The sequence below is a fragment of the Pteropus alecto genome, unplaced genomic scaffold, assembly GCF_000325575.1.
Source record: "Pteropus alecto unplaced genomic scaffold, ASM32557v1 scaffold53, whole genome shotgun sequence".
Lineage (NCBI taxonomy): Eukaryota > Metazoa > Chordata > Mammalia > Chiroptera > Pteropodidae > Pteropus > Pteropus alecto.
Genome location: NW_006434366.1, coordinates 2,201,473 through 2,214,656, shown reverse-complemented (window position 1 = coordinate 2,214,656; position 13,184 = coordinate 2,201,473). Strand labels below are relative to the sequence as shown.

General features: G+C 59.6%; 1 protein-coding gene across 4 annotated transcripts in view; it reads right to left on the bottom strand.

Annotated features, from left to right (window-relative positions):
* TEX264 (testis expressed 264) overlaps positions 1–12,943 on the bottom strand; it is a 27,306-nt gene extending 14,363 nt beyond the window's left edge. The window contains exons 1-5 of one of the 4 annotated variants that reach the window (XM_025044851.1): positions 12,445–12,943; positions 12,211–12,278; positions 10,045–10,217; positions 9,659–9,949; positions 1,823–2,044 (exon numbers count right to left, since the gene is read on the bottom strand). In XM_025044851.1, coding sequence (XP_024900619.1) covers positions 1,823–2,044; positions 9,659–9,916 — 480 coding nt within the window. In that variant the 5' untranslated portion in view covers positions 9,917–9,949; positions 10,045–10,217; positions 12,211–12,278; positions 12,445–12,943. The remainder of the gene's footprint in view (positions 1–1,822; positions 2,045–9,658; positions 9,950–10,044; positions 10,218–12,210; positions 12,279–12,444) is intronic. The other 3 variants (XM_015587151.2, XM_015587150.2, XM_006909149.3) reach the window with 3 other exon arrangements.
* Between the last annotated feature and the right edge of the window lie 241 nt (positions 12,944–13,184).

Below are 13,184 nucleotides of genomic sequence, written 5' to 3'. Positions count from 1 at the left end.
TTAAACACCCTCCCCAGCACCCTTCGGGCTGCCTTCCTCCAGCTCGCAGAGACCAAGCGCCTCCGTCCTCCCCGTGCCCCTGCCCTGCCCGACGGCGGCCCTCTCTCTTCTCTTCCTGTCCTTGACCACCGAGGCCACAGCCCCATTTGTTCATTTCCCAGCCCGGACACTGGACCCTCACACCTAACCGGGGCCTGTGCGAGCTCCCACTTCCATCGCAGCCGCTGGGCTCCCTTCCCTGAGCTGCTCTGGAGAACAAAGCCGCCCGGTTCCTACGACCCCACCAAGTTCACACTCCTGCTGACCTCCTGTTCCCTAAGCCCAGCCACACTGGCCATGCTCTCTGCACAGCCTGTGCTGTCACAGGGCGTCCCTAGGGCAAATACTGTCAATATGCTCCTGTCCCCAAACATATCCATCCACCAGCCCAACCCTCTCTGAACTCCAGACTCCACGCCCCCTCTCGGACGCCTCCCCCAAGCGACCAGCGCGCAATGCTGGCTGCCGCCCAAACCAGGTCCTCCCTCGCTTTCCCGCTCAGTGCCAAGCACCACTACAGGCTCGCCCGCCTGCCCAGGCCAGAGGGGACCGAACCCGCTGTGACCCTGCCACTCCCTCCCCTCCCCAACATTCGACCCAACCAAAGTCCCTCAGTTTTACCCCGCAAACAGACGATAAACCTCTGGCCTTGTCGGCATCTCTGTAGCCACTGCCCCAGCCCAAAGTGTGCCATTCACACGAGGATGCGTGACAACCCCCTGAGCACCCCGCCCGGCCCCCATGACCCGTGACTGGCCCCTCCCTGCCCAGGGCTGGGTCAGCCCGTCCCGTAGGCTCAGACTGTGTCCCGTCCCTGCTGAGATTTCCTACCGCCTTCCGATCACACCCGCGCTCTCGCTCTGTTCTTCCCAGAACCCGCTCACCCCTGGGATTTGGCCTGAGCGGTCACTCCTCCGAGAGGCTGGCCCTGACCACTCTGTCCCAGCTGGTCCTCTGCCTTTCCTCGCCCCGTTCTTTCCAAGCACGCACCCCATCTTTGTCTATACCCATCGCCGCACCTCACCGTGAATGCCTATTTTACACACCATCTCACGTCATGTCCAGCACAGACGTCCACTAAACTTAAGCTACACAGATGAATAAACAATCACTTCCAAGCGTAAACTGGGGTCAGTTCTCTAGCACCCAGGTTTACAAAATGTTTCAGAGAAAGAGGGATGTGCAACAGGGAAAATTGCAAAACATCTCTGTGGACAGAGACCCCATCAGATCGCCTGCTGGCGGCCTCTCCTGCTTCCTCCGGACAGACCAGTCTGCCAGCGCTGCCAGCGACCAGACTGGGAACTGAAGGAGACGAGGCCGGTCTTCACTGCCCCAGGCCTGGGCTCAGGAAGCAGGTATACAAGCCCACGCAGAGGCAGGACCAGGGGCAACACGTGGACACCTGGGCCCTGCCAGCCTTTGGGCGCCTCCAGCAGGATGGGGTCAGGGTGCGCCTGTTCGTTCAAGGCTGGAATGGGGGCTGAGCACTAAGGCTGTCTCTGGTCCCAGCCAGAGCTGAACTCACCAGGCTGGGTTTCTGAACAAGCCCCCATGCTGCTGGCAGACACTCCGGTGCCCACAAGGTCTCGGTCATGTGTAAGAGATGCCAGCAGCCTCTGCCCATCTACCTAGCTCCACAGACACCTGCGCTACAAGGGCTCCAGGGTGCTGCCCTCCCAAAACCACCTTTTCCTCCCAGCCTGGGCAGTCCCCCCCGGCTCCCACCCAAAGTACTGGCTGCGCCCCACCCCCCAACACACACATCAGGCCCGTGTCTCACCTTGATGTAGGCGTCCAGGGCAGGATGAACACGGCGGGTAGCCAGCCAGATGGACAGGGCGGTGGTGTAGGGGAAGGTGGCCGTCACCACGTGGCTTGGTGCCGGGAAGGAGAACACCTTGAAGCCAAATTTCTGGTAGAGCTGGATAAGCTCAGGGGAGGGCGACTCCTCACCTTCACTCAGAATGCTGCCCACCGCACAGCGGCACTTCTCCGGGGGGACCTGGGAGGCAGAGCAGGGGTGTCAGTGTCACACAAAGGAAGGAGGGCCCCAGATCTCTTGCCTCTTGGGTTCTGTGTCAGTTCAGGCCTGGCAGAACCACCAGTTCCAACAGGCTGTGCCCCAGAAATCAGGATGGACAGGACCACTTTTCTGCTGGACCCTCTCTGGGGCCCCGGCCTGTGGCATCCTGCCGCAGGGCCCACCCACCCTTTCCTCCATTCTTCCAACAACGAGGCCAGCCCCCAGGACGGCTGCGCAGAGGCTGCAGGAGGCGCTGGTCCGGGAGCAAGATCGCACTGAACTCTGGATTGCTGATGACACTGTGTGAGACCCTCTTCCCCACTCGTGCAGGCAGGTCCAGCCACCATCGCCCAGCGTAGGCTCAGACTGTGCCAGGCCCAGCCACACGCCAGGCCCAGCCACACCCCAGGCCCGGCCCCTTCCTGGTTAACTCAGAGACTGCTGGTCCCCCTCCGAGACTCTCTGGGCCCCCAGTACCTGGACTGCACTCTGCTCCCCTCCCCAGCTGCCCTCCCGGCCCTGGCTCCCACAAACCCCAGCTGTGTGGGGTGCCTATGTGAGTCTCCAACACGCCCCAGGCCTGGTTCCAGGCCTGCAAGGCCCAGCCCTCGCTTCTCCGCCTGGCATCAAGGGGCCCCAGTGTGCCTCGCTTCCTGCCACCTGAGTCTGTGCCAGCCCTTGGGCTGGGCCCCAGGCGTATCTGTTCCTGAATCTAGACGCTCACCACAGAGCGTGTGCTCTCAATCCCAGGTTCTCCGCCATCCGAAGGCCTCCTTCTCCCCGTGCCTAGGGTCTGCTGACCCCTAAACTCCCTCTACCGCCACCTGCCCCTCCCCCAGCACACTTGCCCAGCACTGCAAAGTCACTTTTACCTATTCTCGCCTCTGCCCTCCACCTGGCCTTTTCCAAGACTTCTCAGCAGTCCCCTGGGGGTTTCTCAGCCCCGCTCTGCCTTTCTGCTCCAGCCAACATGGCCCCGTCTTTGGGGTCTCTCTCTCCTTGGGGTGTGGGCACTGACTCTAGGCTTCCACCTCTGTGCAATCCGCGAGAGTCACCCCAGCTCTCTGGTCCTCTTGAATCTTATGTAATTAAGTGTAGCTCAGGGCTTTAGTGGCAGGAAATATGGGGCAGTGGTCGGGGCCACGACTTCTGGATAGAGGCTTGCCTGGGTGTGAATCCTGAGTCGTGTGACCTGGACAAGTCCCTCGGTTCCCTGGTGGCCCTGCTCCTTGAGGTCTACTTACAGAACGGTTGTGTTGAATGAGATACTTTGCACAAGGCCTTAGCCCTCTCCAGCACTTGACAAATGCTCCATAACTGCTGTCTGTTATTAGTAGCTATGACACAGACCAAACAAGTGACCCCTGGCCTAGAACGCCCATCCACTTAAACCTCTGAACGTGCAGCTCCTCCCTGCCCATAGTTTGGGTTCAAACACCCTCCTGGGGAGCCTGTCAGGGTGACTCGGTGGCACACGTGCCCACACCAATATTTTGCTATAAACTCTTACATCAAGTCTACCTTGCAGCAGTCACTTGGCCTGACGCTCCTCCCGCCCGCCCAGGCAGAGGCGCTGGAGATGCCTGCAGTTCCACCTCTCGTCTCTAGATGGTGCAACTGCCCCACTCACACCCCAGGACGAGAGGAAGGCCAGAGAGGCGGAGGTTCTGGCGGGGTCAGTGCCTGCGGCAAAGCCCACCCTCTCTGACCCTGGCAACCTACGCTGAGCAAAGGCAAGATCCGACATAGGTCACACGGAGAAATGGATGGACGGTCACATAATCTCAACCCCTGGCCTGCCTGGGTATGGGTACCAGGGTCTTCCCTGGGATCGCTTTGGCATCACGACATACTCCTCAGTCCCCAAAAGGCACCAGACCACCTGTGATAATCCTGCTTAGACCCTCCCAATGGCTCTCGATTCGCCTCTAGGATGAAACTCCTGAGCCCAGCATGCAAGGTCAACTTCAGCGGCCCACACAGCACCGCCCTGACTTGTCCGCATACTCACCTGGCACTCCTTTTCTGTGACCCCCAGCCCCAGCAGGGGCCAGAACCCAAGTGGGCAGGTACCCACTGAGCGTCTGCGTGGTAGAGGGAGGGACAAATCAGGCTCTGGCCCAGCCCGCCTTGCCAGCCTCCACTTCCCCCACCCCACCCCCACCCCCACATGGAACTATTTGCGGCTCCCCAAACATGCCCATCCTCCCATGCTTCCTGCCTTTGCGTAAGCTACTTCCTCAACCTGGAATGTCCTTTTTCATCCTACTCCAGAGTCCCGTCTGCCTGGGAAACTCCTGCCTATCCTTTAGGACTCCGCTCCACCCTCCTCCTCGAAGCCTTCTACTGCTTCCCCGCCCAGCAGCCCCTCTTCTCTGGTCCCAAATGCCGGCCTAGGGAGCTGCACGGCAAGCGAAGGCTTCTCCATCTCTCCCCACCACTCCAGGCCTCTAGGCAGAAAGGCCCAGGATCCTGTGTGCACGGTTCTCGGGGTGTCTCAGTGATGGTGCACGTGTGTACACACACGCACACACGGACCCTGCACCACCCACAAACCTCCTCTCCCTCCACCTTGAAACAGGAGGAGCTCCTGTCTCAGGGCGGGGGAGCAGCTACTGAGGAGAAGGGGATCCTGAGGCCCTCAAGGTGTGTGGGGCACAGGCGCTCCCTTCCTGTCCCATCATCTCTCAATTCCACAGATGAGGCCATTTCCTGGCCCCTCCCCTGCCCTGGCCATAGAAGAAGGGGCAGCCCTGCACCAAGCCAGGGGCCAGAGCAGAGCCAGGGGCCAGAGCCGAGCTGGTGAGACAGGCCCTAAGGCGAGGCCGCTCTAGAAGCAGGGGAGGCATCGCTAGGCTCCCAGGCCCGCCCCAGGGGAATGGCCTGCTGAGGTCGCACGGGGCCCAGAAGGTGGGGCTGTGCCCAGGTTTGAATCACGGCTCCACCGCTGTCCTCTAAGGCACAGGTGGATGCGTCTGCTGGGGGGTGGGAACTGGGCCTCATCCTTGTTATTTAGTCCCCAGGAAAACAACTCGAGGCAGGATTTTCAGAGACCGAGTGACTCGCTTAGAGAACACAGGCTGGTAAGCAGTGAAGCCTTGATTCAAATCCAGAAGGACAAGTCCAAAGTCGTCTCCTCCCACCCCTCACCTTTCCTCCCCTCACAAAGCAGCTCCGCTGGGCAGAGAGGGCTCGCCTTTCTGCAGTTAACTGGCTGCGAAGCAACAGCCTGGATGGACTCCGTCTGAAGAAAATTCACAGAGGACCTGGGGTGTGGACGGCCTGGGCCCTTAGGAAACATCGGCCCAGCCCACACTGCCATTGACCTTGTCGAGGGGTCCATCCTGGAAAATCCTACTCCCTCACCCTTTCCCAGGCTCTATGTTACCTTGGTGCCTGCAAAGAGGGCGGGGTCTCCATCCCCCCACAGTGAAGCTGATGGGCCTAAGGGTTTTTGCCAGTCCAAAGCCTCTGCAGACTTGGTGGCCCCAGGCGACTCTCAGTGGACTAGGGGAAGAAAGGAGCTTCAATGGCGGTCTAGCTACCAAAGGCCAAACCCAAGCGCCACCAGCTCCCCCACTCGCTCCACGCCTGGGGCAAGCACCCCCGCCTCGGCCTCGGCCAGGAACTGTACCAGCCGCCCCACCTCATTTGCCTCAGCCAGGCAGGTAGGTTGCTTAAGCCCTAAACACAGCAGTGGAGGCAGTGGGGCTGGGGGTTGGGCAGGAAGTGGAGGGCCAGGCTGGCAGACAGGCCGGACCCACGGCACAGTGACAGTGGCCCAGCCACTAGGGCCCATCCACAGGCCAGAGCTGGTCCCAGCTCCTTCCCTACCCTACATCCGAGGTGCCCAGAGGGGCCGGGCTAAAGGCGCTGCACAGACCCTCAGCCCCCACGTCAGAAGCAGGGCTGAGGGCAGAGCGCTCAGGACACTTCTCCAGCTATACAAGGACAGGGCAGAACGAGGTAAGAGAGGGAGAAGGACAGAGAACGACAGAGAGACAGACAGAGGTGGGGGGAGAGGAGGGAGAGGAGAGTACGCACGCAGACCAGCGACCGACTCTGGAACTCAGCCCACTCCCTCAGTACTTAGAAGAGGAAATGGCCACACTCCACGAACGCTGGGCCCTGGGCAGGAGAGGAACACCTATGAGCCACTGTCAGGGTCTGTCCACTTTCTGCCACACGCTCCCTCCTCCCCCACCTCTACCAAGGCTCTCAGGGACAGTGAGCAGAATCCTTTCTCCTGCCCCACAAAAACCACTGGCCCAGACCCTGCAGCCCGCTTCCATACAGAACTCTGCACAGGATTCAGGGCTGACTGGCACACACACACTAACCTGCCTACCCACTCACCTACCCTCCTAGCTCTAGGATATACATGCTTAAGCAGAATCCGATATAAAGTGTCCACAGCAATCGCCATACTCTTGCCTTGGTAGTGCCCTTTCCTGTGTCACTTACTGGGCCCATAGCCAGACCAGGTGACAGGCCTTTCTCAGGAACCAGCCTCCCTCTGGCCAGCTGAGGCCAGGAGCTGAAGCCTGGACGGGGCATGGCTAGGGAGCTGTCAGTCGACACCCCGTGGGGGTGAGCAGCACCCACGGCAGGTAGCTACCTCTCACCTGGTCACTCACTGGCCCCCTCACAGAGCCTGAAATAGCCTCACTTCCTCCCCAGCTCACAGAGAAGCAGGTTCTGGCTCCCACTGTGCTGAGCTGGGGAGCAAGAAAGTGGGGACAGGACACTCGACGGCTCGGCCGACAGCCTATCCCTCCCTTCTGTGAACCCAAATATGCAAGGCCCCGTTCTGGCCACTGCCGGGGCAGCAGCCTATGGAGGACAAAGTTTAGGTTCTCAGCCTTCCCTAGGACCAGATGGGGCCTCTCCTCCAGGCTCCCCTGACACCCCCACTTGGAGGCATCCTGAGGGCTGGGCCTCTTGGTCCCATAGTGCCCAGTGCCCAACACAGAGTGGCACTGATCAGTTGCTCAAACATTTGTTGGATGAAAACAAAAAAGCACAAGTGAACTGTGAGATAAGCACCTTGGTCCCTGCCACGTGATCAGAAGTCTCCTCTATGAGATCAGCAGTGCGGACCAGAGGCCTCAGCTTAGCCACGAGCCCCTGGGGTCCCCGACTCCCTGAACCTTCTAGGGTCTCTGTCAGGCAGAGAATACACTGCCCAGCTTCCAGAGCAGGTGGGGACGAAACATCCCTGACACATCCAGGTGTCAGGATGTGACACAGCTCTGAATGGAACTCAGGTGTCTTCTAGAGACCCGCGGTTGGGAGGGACAGGATCAGAAGGGCCACTGTGACCTATACATTCCTCTGTGCTGGCCAGATGTCCACGGTCGGGCCACGGGCCTGGGGCCTACCCCCTCGGCACACTTAACAAGCAGGAGTGTCCTTTCCATCCTTTTTTGTCACGGTTAAACATCTGCTGAGGGCCAGGGGCTGGGGTGGATGCCTCGCATATGTCACTGAATTTAACCAGCCTACCTACGAAGCAGGTGTTTTAACACTACTCTGCAGAGGAGGAAATGGAGGCTCAGAGGGGTGATGTGACTTGCCTGAGATCACAGTCCAGGACAACGAAGAGATAGAGTCAGAACCCCAGAATGCCAGCCTCGAGGCTGTACTCTCAGGCTGTGGTCCCCAGGCTGGCAACCAACTCAGGCTGTACCCAGCCAACCCTAGATACCCAAGGCCCACCCATTCGGGTCTACCACACCTCCAGGAGGGCTGTATGTTGGGCTGCCTGGAGGCAGTGGCTGGGCCAGGAGGATATGTGGAGAGAGCCACGTGCCGGGGTTCTTCTAACTCGCTTTCCCTGGACCAGCCTCCGGCACTGACCCCAAGGTATCCCGCTGCCTTGGCCCTCTCCCATCCTGGAACTAGCACCTCTAACCCCAGAGGCAACGTGCGGCTTCTGGAAGAGGAAAGGAACAGCGGCACGGACTCCCCTCCCTCCCACCGAGGCCTTGTAAAGGGCTCTGACTGGGCCGGATGTGGAAGGAGGGGCTGGGACTTACATAACAGACCCCTGCAGGGGTAGCGGCGGCATCTGGGTCCCACAGGCCAGTGCCTGCCCCTTCTCCTTTGGGCCCCAGTGCTCTGGACTCCCACTCGGTGCCATCTCCCAGCCATGTGACCTCAAAACCTCAGTGTCTATTCATCCCTCGGCCAGGCTATTTAACCTCTCACCAGGGCCCAGTCCAATATTCTCAGTGACCTCCCTGCCTCATCTCCTGCCCGCCTCCACCTGCCATCCAGTTAGCTTCCTAAGTCGCAGGTGGCAGATTGTGTCACGCCTTTCCTCCCAACCTGCTGTACCTCCCAAGCCTGGCCTCTTCTACCTCTTTCTCCACTCGCCATATGTCCACTGGCCACCCTTTCTCTGTCATCCTATGTCTGCAGGCCTTTCCAGTTGCAGTTCCCTTAGCCAGGAGGCCCTTCCCAGCAGAGCAAACTTCTACGCGTGGGAGAAGGCCCAGCTGGCATCTACCTCCCCTCTGAGCTCAAAGGTCTGTGAGCACTGAGCACGGTGCCCTGCTGGAGATTCATTAGTGTGGGGCTGATTAGCGGGGCCACTCCTGTTCGTCTTCAGAGTGCAGAACCTGGCACAGAGAGGGAGTCAGCACACCCTTGTTTCGACGGAGCGCCCCAGTGAGGCCTGGTCAGGAGACGATGGGTAGGCTGTAGGCCTGGCCCACATGAACTCTCCAGGCGAGGAAACCAGAGCTGGGGATTCCGAAGGCCTCATCTGCCAAGGCTCGGAGCTGGAGGCTGAAGAACCTCTGGCAGAGCTGCCAGCTCATACAGCTGTGGGCAGCACCGCCCATGGCATGGCAGGAGGCCACATTGGTGAGCCCTGACTCACTCCAGGCTGTAGGTACAGGCAGACGCCCACAGGGTGCCAATGATGCCGGGTTAGTCTCCAACCCCAGCATCTTAGACATTCTGGGCAGCTCACCTGGCTCCACCTGACCTCCAAGGCCCTCTCCAAACCAGGCAGCCTGACATCCAAAGTAACGCCATATCCCTGGGCCAGGGGCCACCGGAATGGCTGGAAAGGTGAGATTCCAAGCCCCAGGCCCAGGGCCTACACCCTCAGCCCTTGAGAACCTGCAGCCACAGCACGAGAGCTGAAAGAGGGAAGGCACGGAAAAAATACCATACGACCCCAAAGAGAGGGCAGGATCCGAAAGGCCTGGCCTTAGAGCGCTGCTCTCAAAGGGGCATGGAAAAGCGAGGGACGGCAGGAAGAGGAGGCAGGGGATCAAAGCCCCGGCAGAGGCTAAGGACTCGTAGCGGTACGGTCCCTTCCCACTCAGAAGGCCACGGGCAGCCATGAGCCAGAGGACCCAGACCTGGGCAAGCAGAAAACCAGCACATGCTCCCAGAAGGGACCAGAATCCAGGCCAAATCTGGAGAGAGCTTCAAGCTCAGAGGAAATGTGGTTTGCAGGGCCAGTTCAAAGATTTTCTCACCCCTTCCTTAGAAACCAAAACGCCCCTCCCTCAACAAGCCCTGCCCCACGTCCGTCCACGGGGCAGAAGTCCAGCCAAGGCCCGGAAGGCTCCTTACCACATGCGGGCTGTCGTAGTAGACGGCGATGGAGCGGAGCCTGGGGCACACACTGCAGCTCTCGGTGAAGAGCCGCCCTGTCTCGTTGTAGGGCCCCGTGTGGAACTTGTAGGCCACAGTGACATTGCGAATGGGGGGCGAGCCAGCACTCACTGCCACCCCAGCCAGCAGTCCCGAGTACCCAGCGAAGGCCAACAGAGTCAGCAGCAGTAGCAGAGTGAGGCCCCCAATGAGGCCCAGTAGTAGCAGGTCCGACATGGCTCTGTGTCCCCACGCCGCACCCCAAGGCAGCTGCAAAGGAGACAGAAGGGAGAGGAGGCTGGTAGCCTGCTCTGATCAACGTGCCCACCTGCCCGCCAGCCAGTTCTGGCCCAACCTCACCCTGCCTTGGGTGCTCTGACCCAGAAGGAGTGGCCAGAGGTGTTTACACACACAGTGACCTAGAAGGGAGCTACAAAGGATGACTGAAGCCACAAGCCTCCTTATTTCTTAACCACAATACTGAGGCTCTACAGCAGCTCTGCCTGTCAGCTGGCAGCCTTGGTCACACCTAGGGAAACTGAGTCATAGAAGACACAGGAGTGAGTCGGCCAGGGACAAACTGCCAGCTCTGACCAGCTTCCCAAGATGGGCCAGATGTCGGCCAGCCTGCCTTCCCCCCACACTATCTCTTCCTCCCCACGGCTGAGTCTCACTGCCTACCCAGTCCTCCCACCCCCACCCCCAAGTCTAATGGACCACTGCCAGAGGGAGGACGGGCGAGCACCAGGGTCTGAACACTTATTAACAAACGGGGAAACCACGAGGAACAAGCCCAGGGGGGACAATGCGCTGCAGGAAGAGAGTTTCATAGGAAACTCTCCTGTGCTGAGCACATCTGGCCCATGGAATCTGGCCGTCCAGCAAGCTCACCCGTCCAGCACCAGAAGAGACCAGATCGACACAGGAGCAAAATCCAGCACTATGCTTCCCAGACTGGAGCCACCACTGCTAACAAGCTTCATCCCACTTTTCCAGCCCATAGATTAAAAACGGCAAGGAAGAGGGAAAGGCTGCTAGATGTGGGGACACACCACAGGCAGAAGTAGCCGTCACTTGCCCTTGGCCTGAGCATTTCATTCCGCAGGGGAGGGGTGCCAGCCTGGGAGGGAGCCACGCCTGGGGTCCATTTGCTGCTCCATCCCTTCCCCTCCATCTCCCTCCCTTCCCCCACCCCCCTACATCTCCAGGTGTTTAGCATTTAGTTTTTTGGTTTTGATCTTCCCAACCCACCTCCTGTACTAGGCAGTTCACAGAAAGGCAAGGTGGGGTGTGGGGTCCTTTTACCTTTTTGTGTATGTCATTTATCTGACAATTCTCCCTTCTCCCCATGGGCCTTCCCCCATTCCTCATATTTGTACAGTCCAGGGAATAAAGACATTTACTTCAGGAAAATAAAATAGAAGCCAAGAAGCTATGCAAGAGCAGGCCATGGACACCACACTGAGGCTGCTGGAGTGTGAGACATTCAAGGCAGACCGCCCAGCTCTCCACAAAACCTGGGGCCAGAGGCCTAACTCTCTCCCGCGGAGGGCTGGACCTGAGTCGCCTGGGGCGGAGAAAATCCCAGCGCAGAAAAGACTGTTTAAAGAGGAAGGGGAGTATGTGACCCAGGAAGGAACATTCCCAACCCCAAGCATTTAAAATTTAAAACTTTTGGGAGACAAAAGTCAACACACTTTGGCCCTATGGAAAAACTTAGCTCTGCGAAATATTTTGTTCCCTGAGGGTTATGTGTGTCAAAAATTTCGCTGAAATACTGTCTTTGGACTTAATGCGCAGAGGCAAAATAACCCTCGAAAACCTCGGTGCCATGACACTGGGGTGCCTCGTGCTGCTCCTCTCACCCACTCGCGTTCCTGCCTCACAGCTGCCCTGTATTTTTCCGCCACGTTCCCTGTCCTACTGGGCTCATCTCCTGATAATTTCATTCCTGTTTTCTTTGATAAGGATGATGATGATAAATCTTTCACTGGGTACTCACTATGCCCCAGGCACTGTCTAAATGGTGAAACACGGCTACTTCATTAAGCCTCAAAACAACAGAGACACAGATTAGGAAACCAGCGCTTAGAGGTTAAGAGACTTGCCCAAGGTCACACAGGTACTAAACAGACCTGGACCAAGATGCTGGCAAAAGGGACCCAGGCAGTCTGGTTCCAGGCCTCCTCCCTGGTGCTGGTGACAGGGTTTCCAGGAAAGCCCATGCCTTTAATTCAGATTGGACATCTCTGAACCCAAGGCTCCCAACTGGAAGCCCTCAGTGTCCAGGTCTCTCAGGTCTCTCACCTACCTTGGGAGTGACAGACCTCACTCTGCAGTACCCTCTCAGCTGCACACTCCCAGTGGCCTCAAAAGAACTCAGTCTCGCCTTTCTCTTCCTCAACTTCTCAGAAAAGGGAGACTATGACTCTGGGGATCCCAGAGCTTTGGTCGGCACAGGAAGGAGGCGGGGCAATGTGAATTTCCCCAAACTCAAGAGAAAGAGGAGGAGAAAGGCTGGGGGAGCTCACCCGAAAAGGCCAGGCTCACTTTTGGCAACTCATGGCATCCAGTGAGGCAGGGACGAAGTGCTCCAGTGCTGGGGGCAGAGAGAAAAGAACCGCTGAGCCGGGCACCATGCCCTGACCGCTCCCTTTTCTGGGAAAGCCCTCCAGGGCCGCGACGAGAACCCCGCCTTCCCCTAAGGTTGCACCCGCACCACGTCCTCAGTCGCCTTAGGGAAATCACAAGCCGAACGGCCTCACCAAGTCAACTCCTCACTCCCTGCTCAAGCCCCTGCTCGTGGAGAGCAGCCCCTCTTCCAAAAGGGCTCCAGCCGCCGCACCTGACCCTGAAACTGCCACTGCCGCCGACCCCGGCCAGGCGGGGCCCCCTCTCCAGCCTCCCGGGGTGGTCGCCTCCGGCGGGTACGGGCGAGCGTCAGGGCGGGCTGTCCGGCGCGGGCTTCCTGGAGCCGCTCACGTGTGGCGGGCCAGCCCTTCAAGGGCCTCGCTGCAGACAAACTTCGGCGCTGGCGGGGAGCGGGAGGACCCGGACTCCGAGGGGCCTTGCGCGGGGAGGAGGAAACGCCGCCTCCCACTCTCGGCTTCCATCCCCGGCCCGGCGGCGCCTCGCCTACTTATTTACCCAGCCCCTTTTTTGTCCACGACCTCATTGGGGCCCCAGACACCTCCACAACTTCAGGGAGGCTAAAGTTTGCAGCCGAAGCGGCGAGGCGTGGCCTCGGGAGGCGGGGGCGGAGTTAAAGTGAGGCTCCAGCCTCCGTCCCCTCTCCCTACCCCTCCAGCTCCATTGCCTCGGGCCGTGCTCCGCGTCCGCGGCAGGGGGCGGCACGGCTGGTCCAAGGTCGCGGTCAGGCCCCAGGACCCGGCCCCGGCCAGCTGTGGGCCAGCCGAGATGCAAAGAGCGGCCTGACCCGCGGGGGTTACGTAGGGGACGCGGGAGGCCCTGAAGCCGCGCCCGGGCCGGCAGAGGTCCCAGGCCC